The sequence below is a fragment of the Mauremys reevesii genome, linkage group 10, assembly GCF_016161935.1.
Source record: "Mauremys reevesii isolate NIE-2019 linkage group 10, ASM1616193v1, whole genome shotgun sequence".
Classification (NCBI taxonomy): domain Eukaryota; kingdom Metazoa; phylum Chordata; order Testudines; family Geoemydidae; genus Mauremys; species Mauremys reevesii.
The window spans coordinates 55,631,120-55,647,556 of NC_052632.1; the positions used below are offsets into that span (position 1 = coordinate 55,631,120).

A 16,437-nucleotide genomic window follows, 5' to 3' on the forward strand; every position below is an offset into this window, starting at 1 on the left:
AGGGTGCCACCATGTGGAGGCTTGGCCCATGTTGGGGATGGCAGCACCCAGAGTTGCCTGGGGGGGCAGAGGTGGCACAACAGAGCCCAGCACCCAGGCTGAACGCCAGCATTCAGCAAGGCAGGGAGAAACAGGGCATGGCTGTCTGCAGGAGAAGGAAGGGGTGACAGCACCTCATGTTACTCAGTGGCACCCAATATGACCTCTCGGGAAGGCGGGGGGTGCATTGTGGCACATCCACCAACCCTGCCCACTGACACATCCTGCAGATAGAGGGGGTATAGCCCCTGGAATCCCCCACCCCCATACCTCCACAGGGGATGGCCATGGTCCTGCAGCTGGCAAAGACCTCTGTGCCCCCATAAGAAGGGGGGAGAGGGATTTGCCCCTATTCTCACCTTCCAAGCAGCTTTTTCAAACTCCACCACACAACCCCCAGCCATCCTCCTTCCTCCCAGGAGGTCTGGGAGAGGGGACCAAGTGGGACCTTTCAGAGGAACTCAATCAGCCTCATTAGCGGCCTCTGGATTTTCTATTGTTTCCTGAGGATGAAAAGGGTGGGGCTGAGCCTCAGGCTCTCAGCCCTCCAATTGGCTTCCCTGTTCCCTCCGCGCTGGTCCTCCTCCTGCCCCAGAAGTAACTGCCTGGCCTTTGTTCATATCACACAGGAGCGCCGCCAGCCTTTTTGGCACCCTAGGCGGCGGAAGGTCCCACCCCCGAAATACCACCGGGGCGGCCGAAGATCTGGCCGCCGCCCCCCAAATGTTAGTGCCCTAGGCAACCGCCTAGGTCACCTAATGGGTTGCGCCAGCCCTGATATCAGAGACCCCAATGGATCCCTGCCTTGGCACAGGCAGAGCGCAGGAGGAGGGGAGGATCCTGGAGATCCTCTCCCAGCCGGTGTTGCTGCAGCCACTCATAGCCACTGCAGTCCTGGCCTCTCCTAGCAGGGGGTGCTGAAGGGAGCAGGACAGGAGCACTGGATGCAGAGGAACTCCCAGCTGCTCCTGTCTGAGCCTCTCCCAGCAGAGGATCCTGGTAGGCACAGGCTGGGGAGCACAGCCGGGGTATTAGTTCCCCCTACTATGCCGTGGGGCTGTAGTAAGGTTCTAGCGGCCCAGGAAGCGTCTCCCCGCGGCTGGCTGAGTCAGCTTCCATTGTCAGTAGCTGCTCAGCCTTCCCATCCATTACCTAGTGCTGCTGCCTGTGTAAATATTAATAATGAGTTCGGCACATGGAAACAGGGCTGAGCAGATAAGCTATCAGCAGAGAGCATGTCCGTTCACACCTGCCAGCCACTGCAGGAGCCTCAGCGGCACCAGGCGGGGGCTTGCTTCCCCCCGCCCTCTCCCCAAGCCGGGGAGGATACAGCTGTTCCCACCCGGTGGGGATCTCCCTGGGGACGCAGTCTGAGGGCACCCGGCCAGGGTCTCAGTCAGGCTGAGGAAAAGGCACTATAGCCAGACCTGGTCAGACACCTAGGCATTGCAAACCTAAGCCATGGTGCAGTGCTGTCTCCCAACGAGTGTGGGGGGGGCTTTGAGAAACTACACTCCCTTTACTACACTGGACTGGGACTCCGGAGACTTGGGTTCTATTCCCAGCTCTGCTGCTGAACTGCAGCATGACCGTGGGCAAGTCATTTCACAGCCCGGTGCCTCAGTTTCCCCCAGCCTTTTGTCCGTTTAGCCTGTCAGTTCGCAGGCTCACAGCCCCTAGCATGAGGGGACTCTGCCCTTGCTCAGGGACTCTAGCTGCTGCTACAATACAAATAACAGTGAGTAATGAAAGCGCTACATCCACCAAATGACCTTTGGGCCTGGGCTCCCTGGCTAACTCTCCAGCTCAGCCAGAGAGCAACCCCTGCACTGCTGCTATCACAGACAAACAGCCAGGGCTGACTGAGAGCTCTGAGCTGGGGGATCTGCGGCTGGAAACACTCCATTGTTTGCAGTTCTGACAGTCCTCTGGGCTGAGCAGGGAGCACTGGCATTACCCATGGCATGGGGGTGAGGCCCATTTCTTTTTGTAACTGGGGTCTATGCCTCTCCCCGCAGTGATCTCATTTCAAAGCCTCAACATGCCTCAGTCTATCGCCCGCAGCTAGTGAAGAGAACACGCATTCCCTGCCCCAGGCCTCAGGATTGGAGGAGGCTGTGTGGCCTACTGGGAAGAGCATGCAGCAGAAGCTGGGATAATCCTGGGTTCCAGTGTGGATAATGCAACAGACTCACTGGGAGGACGAGTGCGCGAACTGACATGCCTGGAGCTGACCCTAGGAAACCTCCCTGTGGCACCAGGCCCATACGAGGATGATCCCAGCTCCTAGTCCAAGCTCGTCCCAGTAGGGCACACAGCCACCTCCAATCCTGAGGCCTAGAGCAGGGAGAGCATGTTCTATGTCTAAAGGCGCATATGGTAAGTCACTCCATCCAGCAGCCGGGGTACAGGGGAGGAGGTTAGCACACTCAGACTCTTTCAGGCACACCCACAGGCCTCCAGCCAGGCCAGATGGAGTCAAGGAAGCTGCTAATTCTGTCCCCTCATACTGAGTCTCAGTGTGTTAGCAGAGACTTCTGCTCACAGGGGACACTGCAAACAGTCTGGCTGGTGAAGCTCAAACAGCACCACTGAAAGGGCTAGTTTCTGCTGTGCAAACATGAACCACTCCAAGCGGATCAGCTTCCAAGTACTCCTCCACTGGCTGCATGGACTGTTTGCTCAGCCCCATGTCAGACTTAACCTGATTTTAACCAGGATGTTCTCAGGGTGTCCAGGGAGGGACGCTGCTTGCTTGGAATGCTATGGCTCCAGGCCACAATCTTGCCACGGGTATCCTTTATAAACAGCTGTATTACAGTAGCGCCTATAGACTCCAGCTGAGATTTAGGGCTCTATTGTGCTAGGCGCTGTACATACATCATGCGAGACAGTCCCTGCCCCAATGAGTTTAGAATCTAAACAGATAAGGGCTCGAAGGGGACACTGAGGCACACATGCGGGAAGTGAGCTGCTCACAGCAGGCCAGATCTCCCAAATCCCAGTCCAGGGCTCTAGCCACTGTACTGTACTACCAGATCTCTCCCAACGGAAACCAGGGAATGGCAGGAGTGACAGCTCCAGTCCGAGCAACCGGGAGCCATCTTTGGCCTATCTGTCGTTTCCCTTTATAAAGTGGAGCCTGGAGATAGTTCGCCAGCTTTTCAAGCACAATAAACCCCTTCTGGAGGAGTCTGCTGAAAAAAACATTGACTTTTTGTTCAATAAATAACATGGGAGCGGAAAAAAAATATTTGATGATGCTTCTGCATAACAATTATTTTACTGTTCCACTGAAGATCCTATTCATCATTCTAATTGCCAGAGAGATCTTATCTCCACTTCACCTAACTGTAAATGTTCTCCAGATGTTAACATGAAATCTTTGCTCTCTTAGCACATTAGAAACTGACAGCCCTGCAGTCCCCAGTGTACATTTGGAAAAAGATATGCTAGGGTGCATCCTGAATAAATTGCTGATGTGCCCTTTCTAATCAAGCTACAAAGTACCCTTTGTATAGGGATGCTGGGGACCTACTGTAATTACCGGGGCTTGCTGATGGGAATTTATGCCTCTTCATAAACATTAACACTATAGTTTACTATTGAGAGACTAGAGTATAGCTCAGAGGAACCCTAAGCACCAGTGCTGTAAGCAGATTAGCCACGGCTCTCCATAGACATGGATATGATATTACATTGATTCTAAGAGGGATACTTGCGAGGTCTCATCAAGCATAGATATTTTAGATCAGGGGTTCTCATACTGGGGGTCAGGACCCTTCAGGGGGTCATGAGGTTCTTACATGGGGGGTCGCGAGCTGCCAGCCTCCACCCGAAACCCTGCTTCGCCTCCAGAGTTTATAATGGTGTTAAATATATTTAAAAGTGTTTTTAATTTATACGGTTGGGGTCACACTCAAAGGCTTGCTGTGTGAAAGGGGCCACCGGTACAAAAGTTTGAGAATCGTTGTTTTAGATTACTATCGATATACTCAGTTTTAAAGCATGCCACTACTGCTTCCTATATGTTACTAAGCTTATCAACAGTCTCCACAGTTATGGGCATGGTAGCTTTCCACAGATAAACTCACAGCTCCGTACCACAGACAGTGTAACTTACTATAGAGCTCCTCGCAGCTCTCTGCAAGCATGGGCAGTGTGCTGTATGCTACTGCTGCTATCCTCGTGGGGAATCACTACTAGCACACGCCTACAGCAGTTAGCATGAATAAGGTCAAGATCTGCTTCTAAAAGTAGCTGCCTGGAAATATATTGTAGGTTACTAGTGGTAAATACTCGTAGCCCTTCTGGAGCCGCGTATTGTGCTTCTGGCATAGGCACAGCTAGCTGTAAGCAATGACAATGCACAGCATTAGTCATGGAATAATTATTGACAACACTACAGAGCTCGGATCTCCTCATCCTACGATACTGCGTGCTAAAGGAGACTAATTGCTTGAGGAGCGCATGCGGTCTTAAATTAAACCCCATCAGCACATGCATTGCCGCAGCCAGCTTCCCCAGATCACCCCAGGGCTGTTGTGCCACAGCCAGGAATCCTCAATCTGTTGTATTTAATCAATCACAAGCCAATTGTTTTCAGCACTAGGGAAAAGTCATAGGTTCACCTTGTAGGTCACTAAAGGCTTTTTGCCATAGTTCTAATAGCGAATTCAGATCCGGGGCTTAGGCCCCTAGGTGTCTGTACAGCACCTAGCACAGCCCGGATCTCAGTTGTGGCCTACAGGCACTACAGCAATACAAATAATATATCTGCTGCAGTGACCCCGGCTGGCCCAAGAGAGAGCCTTGCAACCCCTACGCTCCAAAACACGGGTTTCAGTTTGCAGTGTCAATACCCAAACACAACAGAGGTGGCCTCTGATACTGCACAGGGCCCCATTTTTCCAGAGCACCCAGAACCACAAGCATCCAGCCACCAGGAGGTTCCCCTTGCATTGGTGCCAGCTGACCACAGCAGAGATTGCATCACTCTCCCTGCCTCACTCCTGCAGAGTGGGTGAGTGCTCAGAGGCCATGCAGTCCCACCCAAAGGTTAGCGGGGGCCTGCCCCACCCTGAGGATGTGTTCCATGGGGAAGCTGGGGGGAGCTCCACACAGGTCCCACCCACCTGACCTGGATGTCAGAGGTGCCGAGTGCCCACGGCTCCAGCCAAAGTCAGTGGGAACTGCAGGCGCTCACCTCGGAAAATCATACCCAAAGGGGCCAGGCTTAGGGAGGACTTGCACTGGGCAGAGGAGCTGAACAAGTGAACACTATAAGGGCAGTGTGTGTGTTGGGGGTGGGGTGGGGGGGGGGGTGGGCCAACACAAGCCCCCCCCTCACCCCCTGCACACACACCCCTTCATGGCAATAGCATCGCCCCATCCTGTGAAAAGTAGGGGAGATGCTGGCCTAAGTGGGTTTGCTGGGATGCATCCATCTGCCTTGGCAAATCCTACATACCGATCCCTTCCCATAGCTCCAAAAACCAGCACAGCCCCATAAGGACCGGAAGTGTCACCCAATGGTTACAGCAGGGGCCTGGGGAGTCAGGACTTCTGGGTTCAGTTCCGAGCTCTGCCACTCATTGAGTGAGCTTGAGCAAGTCACTGCCTGGCTCCGTGCCTCAGTTTCCCCATACATATCACATGGGCAATGCTCTCGCATGCCCAGGTCCCCCGAGCATTGATTGATGAGTGTTTGCAGAGTGCTTGGAGCGCCTCAGATGGGAGGGGTGAGAGCAGGGCCGCTATTACTGTGAGCACCATGCAGGGCTGCTGCCCAGGGCTCTCCACGCTCAGCATCTTAACGTACCTTCAGTTCGGTTTCTCAGAAGACCTGTCAATGAGGAAGTTTCCATGACGCACGCTGCCACGGTAACGAAGGCCTTTTGCAGGAGGCAGGAAGCTGCCTGCCTGACACTTCCCGTGCAGGGGAGGCCTCACATGTAGCTGACCCTGGGCTCCCATGCTGAGCTCGGGGCCTGCTATCAAACCACAGCCTCCCCTCTGGTCGTCTTTTATACACACCCGGCCCCTCCTGCCCGCAAACAGCAGACCTGCACGGCAGCTTGAAGCCTTCATCCCCCCGCCCCTCCACCCCCACCCCACAGCTGCTGTCGCTTTGTCCTGTTGAACAGCAGGCCGATGCAGACCACAACTGCATTGCAGCGCCTGCCCGAGCTCCCCTCCCCACAACGCGCTTCCTGGCCAGTTTGGAAACTAGAGATCAGCTCCCGTGGGAGAACGCAGATCTGGATGTGGAACTGGCTGGAGTTGGGGGCCAGGCCCAGCTGTGCTAGAATGCATGGGGCCCACTCCGGTCACTGCCCCACTAATTCACTGCTCTCCTCTTTAACACCCCCACCAACCCCTTCTCCCTCCAGGTCACGTCTCCCAGCAAACGCAGCTCTCTGCTTCCATCAACCATGTAGGACTCTGCTCCCAGCACATGCATGCGCCTGCACTCACGCCAGACAGGTCAGCCCTCAGTCTGATTGGTGAGTTAGAGCCTAAGGATTGACCCAAGCAGCTGCCTTCCACTCACATGCGGCTCTCAATCTGCCACTGGCACCAAGTCCCTTTTCCCACAGCGATCCAGCTGCCCTCAGTAAACCTGTGCCAAGTAGGTGGCACGACACCAAAGACCGTGAATGGGGCCATGGGCAGAGATGACGCGCCCATTTCTTGTATGGGAGAGCAGCATGTCTGGCTAGTGCCCAGCCATGGAACATATGGTGCCAGGGAAGTTGAGATTGTTGCAGGTCTGTGGCACGAGGCAGAGATGGGCCCTGTGGACAGAGTGATCTTACAATTACCCCACACAGCATATTTCATCCAAATCCATCCCAAAGCGCTTTACAACACACACATACAGGAAGAACTTCCCCTGCCACTAACATGCAGCCACCTCTGAAGTGGAGCAGAGCAGCTGTTTTAACAGTGCACAGCAACCCTGCGCAAGAGTTAAAGACAGGGAGTGGGGACAAATACTGTACCCAACTGAAACTGCTGGGGGAATTTTTGATTGGTAGAGTGCAATGACTCCTCGCTGGAACAGGGCCAGAGCTATGCCTCTCTCAGAGTGTGCTATGGCGGAGTTTTGATGCTCACAAGTGTTCTGAACCTGAGTTTCCTGTTTCTTCCAAACAGCAACGAACCAAAATCTGCTCTCAGTTACAACACTGTAAAATCAGAGTCACTCCATTTGACCTCATAGGCGCTACTCCAGATTTACAGTGGCGTAAGCAAGGGTAGATTTGGGTCCAGCAACCCAGTGGCCCTTAACATGTACCTATCTGCGTGGGTCTCTCCAGCACATCCATCACTGAAGCTTCCAGGGGTCATACTGGGAACAGCCAGGAGCACCGGTTACTGAAGCAACAGTGCTGCTTCCCACTGCACCCGGCGGTTTCCCATCCAGGTCATAAGCCTGCCTGACTCTGCTTAGCTTTTTCCCCTGCAGCAGGCCTTCCGAAATGCCACCTGCAAGTCACTAGCCTTTTTACCTGGTGGCGCACACTTGCCACTGCACATGGAAGCCATCACACTTAGCCGCCACCGGCTCCTGCCTAGTGCTTTCGCGTCACACACTCTACCAGCCCCGAGTGTCAGGTCCCCTGAGAACAGTTCTACAGTCAGCATCCTGCAGGTTAGGGCTTACACCAGTGCTCTTAGCACAGAACAGAGGACTCCCAAACTTTTCCACGGTGTGGGTCACATTTTAACTCCGTGCTTGTCCCCTCTCACCACCTGACCCCATCGCTCAATGCCTCTGTGGCAACTCCAGGAACTGCTTCAATGGAAACGTAACATTGGGAACGCAGTATACAAACTGGCGCTGGGATGTAATGCAATATGACAGCTGGAAATGTTCTCTGTGGACACCAGCAGGTGCTCCACAGATGTCTTTTTAAATAAGGCTCAGGATTGCTGTGCCCATTTTACAGATGGGGAAACTCAGGCAGGTACCCACAGCCACACGGTGACCCAGTGGCAGTGCTAGGCAGATCATCTACTCCCAGCTCCATGCCTGCTAGACCCTGCAGCACTGGACCCTTCCAGCATAGTGGGGAAGGAGCTCAGACCTCAGCAACTGCTCACTAAATGCGCACCAAGAACCGCTTGATGGCACTGCTAACAGAACTCAGAAATCAGCTCTTACAGCCTAGTCCTCAGCTCAGCCCCTGGAAGCACGGGACAAATTCCCCAGGACGAGCCACACAGCAGCAGTGCAGGGAGCTCCCGAGCCTGCTGAACACTCCTGCCTGGCTCCCTCCTCCCCCATGTGATGCTGGAAGCCCAGAGCTCCCACTCTCTCTGCCCCTCTCCCTGTGGATCTCCCAACCCCAGGCTGGGGAGACTGAGACCCTGCCTCTGTTCTGAGCACTTCTACCCGGCTGGCTGGGCTGGGCGGGGACGGAGCAGGTAACAGGTGCCAGGGAGGGCTGGGTTCCACTGGCCAGGGAGGGCGCCTGGCAGGGAGAAGGAGAGGCACAGAAAGGGGAGGTGGGCGGGGTGCTAGCGCCAGCTCTCCACCCACGCAGGGCTCCCCGCCTGACACCCTGGGGATCTGCCCTCCTCTGCTCTCAGTTCTTGCAGCCCCAGAGCCCTGCTGCCCAGCTCGTTCGCCCTCGGCCGTGGGATTTTCTGCATCAGCCAGACACACATCACAGGGAGGAAGCTTTGCCCCTCTCGGCTGGATCTGGTCAGCCCTGGCTCTAGGACGGCCCCCTGCCACCCCATGTTCTGAGCCGGATCCTCCCATTTGGTACAGGGGGACGAGATCCAAGATCCTGCACCTCAGAGCCCCTGACTCCTTACCTTTACCCCCCACTGCCATCCTGCCCATCTGGGCCCCTCACCCCCAACTCCTTACCTGTATCCCCCCTGCTGCCTCCTGCCCCACCGTACCCCTCACCCCCAGCTCCCCACCTCACCCCCCGCTGCCTCCTGCTCCACCGTGCCCCTCACCCCAGCTCCCCCTCACCCCGCTGCCTCCTGCCCCACCGTAACCCTCACCCCCAGCTCCCACCTCACCCCGCTGCCTCCTGCCCCACCGTGCCCCTCACCCCAGCTCCCCACCTCACCGCCCGCTGCCTCCTGCCCCACCGTGCCCCTCACCCCCAGCTCCCCACCTCACCCCCACTGCCACCCTGCTCCATCGCACCCCTCACCCCCAGCTCCCACCTCACCCCCACTGCCACCCTGCTCCACCGTGCACCCTCACCCCAGCTCCCCACCTCACCCCCGCTGCCTCCTGCCCCACCGTGCACCCTCACCCCCAGCTCCCCATTCCCCCACTGCCACCCTGCCCCACCGTGCCCCTCACCCCAGCTCCCACCTCACCCCCACTGCCACCCTGCTCCACCATACCCCTCACCCCAGCTCCCCACCTCACCCCCACTGCCACCCTGCTCCATCGTGCCTCACCCCAGCTCCCCATGCCCCCTGCAGCCTCCTGCCCCACCGTACCCCTCACCCCAGCTCCCCACCTCACCCCCACTGCCACCCTGCTCCACGTGCCCTCACCCCAGCTCCCCACCTCACCTCCCACTGCCACCCTGCTCCACCGTACCCCTCACCCCCAGCTCCCCCATGCCCCCTGCTGCCTCCTGCCCCACCGTGTCCCTCGCCCCAGCTCCTCACCTCACCCCTGCTGCCTCCTGCCCCACCGTGCCCCTCGCCCCAGCTCCCCACCTCACCCCTGCTGCCTCCTGCCCCACCGTGCCCCTCGCCCCAGCTCCCCACCTCACCCCACTGCCACCCTGCCCACCATACCCCTCACCCCAGCTCCCCACCTCACCCCTGCTGCCTCCTGCCCCACCGTGCCCCTCACCCCAGCTCCCCATGCCCCCACTGCCACCCTGCTCCATCGTGCCCCTCACCCCCAGCTCCCCACCTCACCTCCCACTGCCACCCTGCTCCAACGTACCCCTCACCCCAGCTCCCCCATACCCCCACTGCCACCCTGCTCCACCGTGCCCCTCACCCCCAGCTCCCCATACCCCCACTGCCACCCTGCTCCACCGTGCCCCTCACCCCAGCTCCCCCATACCCCCACTGCCACCCTGCCCCACTGTACCCTCACCCCCAGCTCCCCACCTCACCCCACTGCCACCCTGCTCCATCGTGCCCCTCACCCCCAGCTCCCCATGCCCCCACTGCCACCCTGCTCCAACGTACCCCTCACCCCAGCTCCCCATGCCCCCACTGCCACCCTGCTCCAACGTGCATCCCCCAGCTCCCCATGATCCCCACTGCCACCTGCTCCATCGTGCCCCTCACCCCCACACCTCACCCCATACCCCCACTGCCACCCTGCTCCAACGTGCCCCTCACCCCAGCTCCCACCTCACCCCACTGCCACCCTGCTCCATCGTGCCCCTCACCCCAGCTCCCCATGCCCCCACTGCCACCCTGCCCCATCGTGCCCCTCACCCTCAGCTCCCCACCTCACCCCACTGCCACCCTGCTCCATCGTGCCCCTCACCCCAGCTCCCCACCTCACCCCCACTGCCACCCTGCTCCACCGTGCCCCTCACCCCCAGCTCCCCACCTCACCCCTGCTGCCTCCTGCCCCCGTGCCCCTCACCCCCAGCTCCCCACCTCACCCCCACTGCCACCCTGCTCCATCGTGCCCCTCACCCCCAGCTTCCCCCATACCCCCACTGCCACCCTGCTCCACCGTGCCCCTCACCCCCAGCTCCCACCTCACCCCTGCTGCCTCCTGCCCCACCGTGCCCCTCACCCCAGCTCCCCATACCCCCACTGCCACCCTGCCCCACCGTGCCCCTCACCCCCAGCTCCCCACCTCACCCCCACTGCCACCCTGCTCCATCATACCCCTCACCTTCAGCTCCCCCCATAGCCCCCACTGCCACCCTGCTCCAACGTGCCCCTCACCCCAGCTCCCCCATGCCCCCACTGCCACCCTGCTCCAACGTGCCCCTCACCCCAGCTCCCCATGATCCCCACTGCCACCCTGCTCCAATGTACCCCTCTCCCCATGCCCCCACTGCCCCTGCTCCATCGTACCCCTCACCTTCAGCTCCCCCCATACTCCCCACTGCCACCCTGCTCCATCGTACCCCTCACCCCATCCCAGCCCCGATCCCCCATCTCCCACACACCTGCTGCGATCCTATTGTCTAATATACCCCATTAGACTCCAATTCTCCACTTTACTGCCTGCTGCTATCCCGCCCCATCATTCCGCTTTTCTCCCTCTGTCCCCCTCCATCTGCTATTCTGCCATCACACTCCTCCTCCCGTCAGACCCTCCTCCCCCTTCCCCATCTCTGTCCCACCTGCTCTGCCCCCATCACACCCCTCCTCCCTGTCAGACCCTGCTCCCTCCTCCCCACCTGCTGCTATACCCCTCGTACAGTATCTCTTCTCAACCCTGATCCCCTCCTCTGCCCCTTGCTGCTATCCACCCTCTCTCCCCCATGCAGCGGGGCAGCTATGTTGCACCCCCTCACGCTGGGCAGTGTCGCCTGGCTCACGGGAAGGGCAGACCCCCTTGTGGCTGGTGTCTTTGGGGCCGCAATGTCCCTCGCAGCAAATAGAGTGTTCCATCTAATCCTTTCGCCACCTGGGGTCCAGCCCACACTGCTCCTTCCACCTGCAGGGCCCCCCGGGAGAGCAGCCGAGCGCTTACCTCTTCAGTGGTGAGTGGCATGCAGATCCGATACTCCTTTATCAGCATGGTGGCCCCCTCGCTCTGCTGGGCTCAAGGTGCAGGGGCAGCCCCTCTGGAAGGAAGCCGAGAGCAGGGGGCAGATGGGAGCGCTGGATCAAGTGGAAACGTCAGTGTGGAGAAAGCAGAGTGGCACCCAAGCCTCCTTCGGAGAAGGACTCATTCTGCAGGGAGACAGAAACACCCGCCCGTGGGGAGAGAAGAGATCAGAGCAGAGCAACAGCTGGGCTCCAGCCCGTATGCCCGGGGACTCTCCGATCCCTTCTTAGTCAGAGCAAAGGCTCCTCTCTCCTTCCTCCCCTGCTACCGGCACAGCTCTGCTTGTGACTTCATAAGCCGTTGCCATGGCAGTGGTTGTGAGGTCACCAAACTAGAGTGTAACAACCTGGCATGTACCAAGGGAAGGAGCTGGAGGATCCAGGAGCTGGGCAAGGAGGGGAGGCCAGCACCCCCAGCTGTGTCAGCTCCACACATCAGCCATTGGGGGCAAGAAACAGCCATAGAGACGGGGGAGGGAGAGATCTAAACTGGGCTTTAACCCCTTCCCTGCTGAGGGAAGGTCTGCACCTCTCAGCAGCTGCTGGTGCAGGGACAGGTGCAGCTCGAGGGGAGCAGGTCCTCTCCCCTGGGAGTCCCTGGGCCAGTACAGCTGTGCTGTTCACAGGGGTGCAGGTTACACAAGTGGCTCCGAAAGCAGGACGAAGTGGCACCGCAGAATGTAGCTAACCCCTTGGGGGGATTCAGTGAGTGTGCAAACACCAAGGTGATCCACACGCTGCGGGAGGGAGAGGCGGCCACAAGGAGAGGCCAGTGTAAGTGGCTGCCTCCTCACACTCCTTGTTTTACACTCATGCCAGCTGCTGGTGCCCCTGCCCCCTCGGCCTGTGAGTGACAATGATTCACAGCCCTGGGCCCCTCTGCAGCCAATGGGAATGTTGCTTTTGACTCCCATGGTACATGCAGTCGGCCCCCACCTAACACCCAGTCAGTTTAGGCTGCGCTGTTGTGCCACTCCTTCCCCTGGTGTCTGACCAACCACTCCTGAAGTAGCTGCTCAGTTCTGAATCCACTGGGGTCATTGGGCTTCCCGCAATGTCCCCAGCCTTGCTCTGGGACCAGGCAGCCTCAGAGGTGCTTAGTATTAACTGGGTATTACACACCAACACAGTGCGCAGTGCTGTACAATACACACCTAATGTCAATTACACCAGGCCACTCCCAGAGTCTCGACCTCAAGGAGTTTACAGTCCCAGGGAGATAGACCCGGTCTGGACACACGATCCCTGAGCTGCCAGGGGAGGTACATTTCTTTAATGGATTCTCTCCACCGTCCAACTCCCTTTTCCTTCCTCTCTTCTGCTTTCATGTAAACTTACACCGCTACTGTAACAGGTTGGCAGCGTTTGCCTAAACCAACCTGCCCTATAAGCTTGTGCTGAGCCAGCTGGCAAAGGGTTAAGTGGGCTCTGCTGACTTGTTATCCCAGGTGGCTAAAAAGGAGGCGGGAGTGGCTCTACAGGGACAGAGAACCTTGAGTGCGGGCTGAGCAGCCCTGAGGGAGGAACTCCAAGAGCAGCCAAGCCTATGGACAAGGACTGACCTGAACTTTGTGCTGTCATATCGTTAGTACCTTGGCTAACAATGCCAGTCCCTAGGATGGGGGGTGAGGTTGGGCTCTACAGGGTATGTGGAATGCATCTGGAAAGGCACTTGCTCAGTTATATACTGGCGATTATTTGTATGCAGAATAAGTGAGTGCTATTAGCACTGAACAGCTTCCAGGGAGGTATTAAGAGGGCTGAAGTGAGGGTGGTTAACCAGTCCGGGAGAATCAGGAGACTTTCCCCACACATAAGGGCCCCATGGAGGAAGGTACAAAGAGAATGGGAGAAGAAGGGGCTTTGAGGAGGGCAAGCGGAGGCCGTTGCAGTCAGCAGGTGAGGGAGCAGGAGAGAAGGAGGCAGAGATACAGCCAGGAGCAGGGAGAGTCTGATGGAGCCTTGACTGAGAGGCTCAGGCCTGAGGCAGCCACAGCTGATGGAGAAGCATTTTCTGGGTGCTGCTCATACACGGGCTGCCTGGGAGGAGTGATCCCCATATGCACCTTGTAGGCTGTTCAGGGCACTAGCAGCCTGGGCAGCGAGGTTTGTGTGGTTTCTCCCCCTCACACCTGAGCAAAGGCTTAAGGTCCAACCACACCCTGTGCTGCAGATATGGGAGTTGCTGTCTCCAGTGATGGCTGGTATCCAACATGCATGCAGTGTCCGTGAGGGCATGGATCCGGGCGTAAGTCCATGCTGCTTACTTGGATTCCTCTGGATTGGGTTCCACTGCCCTTCCCCCCTCGGCACTCCCACTGGGGATGGGTTCGGAGGAATTCATTCTACCACTGCCACTCAGTACTGAGCTGTCCCACCTTTCCGAGGCCAATCACCCCCTTCACACAGCATCCTCACTGCAAAGCCCTCTCCCTGCCCCAGCCCTAGCCGTCTGCTCATCTTTCTTTTCAAGAAGTAAGAGTCACATATCTCCTCTTGAGATGCAAAGCTGGGAAGCAGGAGCAAGACCTCTCTCCTGGTTCTGTGAAAACCCTTCTCCATTAAGACTGGGGGGATAAAAAAGCAGGGAGAAATGCAGGCAGCTAGAGAAGGAGCTCTGCTAGGAGAGGGAGCGGAGCTAGAATGGGGGTGGCGGGGGAGGAGGAGCTGGAAAATCCAGGGTCACGCTCCAGGCTGCAAAAGCTGCACTTCTCCTGAGATCCCAACTGGAGGCGGGGCATAGGGCAACAAGACGACAGGCCTCACATAGGCTTGGGCTGGATAGGGGGCTAGCCCGGATCCAGCTGCAGAGAAGTGGGCAGATGTAACTCCTACCCTGAGGATGGATGGGCAGGCAGAGAGAGCAGCCAGGGGCCAGACAGACATCCTCTGTCCATTGGACTGAGAGTAGAGAAAGAGAGTGCACAGGCCCATAGCCAGCAGAGAAAATGCCTCCATGCCCCTATGCTGGTGGCCAGACAAACAGATGGATGGCTGGGCAGACCGACTGCTTAGGGTGCTGAGGAAATCAGAGCTGGAGAAGCCCTGTCAGGTGCCTAGTGCATATTCTGCTCTCAGGGCAACTCACTGCACAACTGAAGAGGACAGGTGGTCGGATGGAAGAAACAGATACAGCATTCACCCAAGGAGGGATGCTACAGCCAGGCTGGTAAGCTCAGGGGCTTGATCTGTGAGCCTGCAGCCTGTTCACCACAATCTCAGCACAGGGGCTTGGAGAGAGCACAGGGCAGGAGGGAGACACCAAGCAAGAGGAGATCGGGTCCCTTGAGCTTATGATTTGGATTGTGGTAGACGGCCCAGCCTCAGTGAGCTAAGCACACACTTCTTTGGCCCCAGCCCCACAGAGCCAACCGGGGGACACCACAAAGAGCTGGGGGAAGCAAAAGGGACCAGTGAGACAAAACCAGGCAAGAATGAGACGAAACATGTTTTCATGCTATGGCAGTGCTATGTCCCCAAGAGAGGCTGAGGAGGCTAATTGTTTCACCTCCAGTAAACACTTATTGATTTGTAAGCTGCCTTCAGCAGAGATGCTGATCTCAGCTCCCCTGAGGAAATTGACTCCTGTGGCGCGGCTCTGGATTTCCTCCAGTGTAAATGGGAGCCAAACCTGACCCTTAAAAAGAGCTGTGGATTTGTCCCAGCTCCACATGCCCTGGACCTGATCTGGCAGCATTTGATCATGTGACAGCCCCATCGGCTTTTGTAGGACCTCTGACATGGGCACGGTGAGCAGCATTGGGCCCCCAGTTTGGAAAATCAATTAATATATTACACTGAGAAGCTTATTAAGCATACACACAGACCAGTAATAACAACCTTATCAGCCATGCAATAATAATCTTATCAGATTCACAGTAAATTTTATTAGATGTGCACTATCTAGCTAACGGAAACATGTAAATGCCATGCCCCAGCCCTGCAACAGACACATCTGGGAGAAGGGGGGAGGACAGAGGGAGTACATTGTGGATTACGGAAATAATTACAGTAGTTGGGAAGAGACAGACCAGAACCAAACCCAAATGGGGTATTGGGATCTGCAGGAGCCAACCAACCAGGCTTGTTTGGGGGACAGGAACTGAGTAAGGCAGACACCAGGGGCGGCGGAGGGTCCGAAGCGCGGGACCAGCGGACCCTCCATGCTTGGGGCGGCAAAATGTCTAGAGCCGCCCCTGGCAGACACATCCCATGTTCCTTTGCCCAGCCCTTAGTACCATAGGAATCGAGTGGGTTGGAATTCCATTCTGTTTGGGTTCTTGCTCCATGTCCATCACTGTGGCCTCTGATCAGCAGTGTGAGAGCCCTAAACTCTATGGCGATTCATTCTGTTGTTTGCGAAACACCCTGTCTGGTGCCCTCTGAGTAATAAAACCATCTGGCTAAGCCCAGCTCCCTAGGACAGGACAGAGCCTCTCGCATCTGATAAATTGACACTACACTTTGTCTTCACCCAAAGGCCAATTTATTTATAACGCAGCTGCTAATCCCCAGCAAATACTGGTTTTGTAGTAAATGTGTCACTAAGGTAACCTCCAGCTGCCCAGTTAAGCCTAGGGCAAACACGGATTCTCCTCGCTGGGCTCCAGGCCCGCCCTGTCCTGGGGGGAAGGTGCCAGGTCCTCAGGCGGG

General features: G+C 57.3%; 1 protein-coding gene across 2 annotated transcripts in view; it reads right to left on the reverse strand.

Moving 5' to 3' along the window:
- Positions 1 to 12,062, reverse strand: part of LOC120373478 (cytoplasmic phosphatidylinositol transfer protein 1-like) — a 35,684-nt gene extending 23,622 nt beyond the window's left edge. For both annotated transcript variants that reach the window (XM_039491927.1, XM_039491928.1), the window contains exon 1: positions 11,708 to 12,062. In XM_039491927.1, the coding sequence (XP_039347861.1) occupies positions 11,708 to 11,755 (48 nt within the window). In that variant the 5' untranslated portion in view covers positions 11,756 to 12,062. The remainder of the gene's footprint in view (positions 1 to 11,707) is intronic.
- Between the last annotated feature and the right edge of the window lie 4,375 nt (positions 12,063 to 16,437).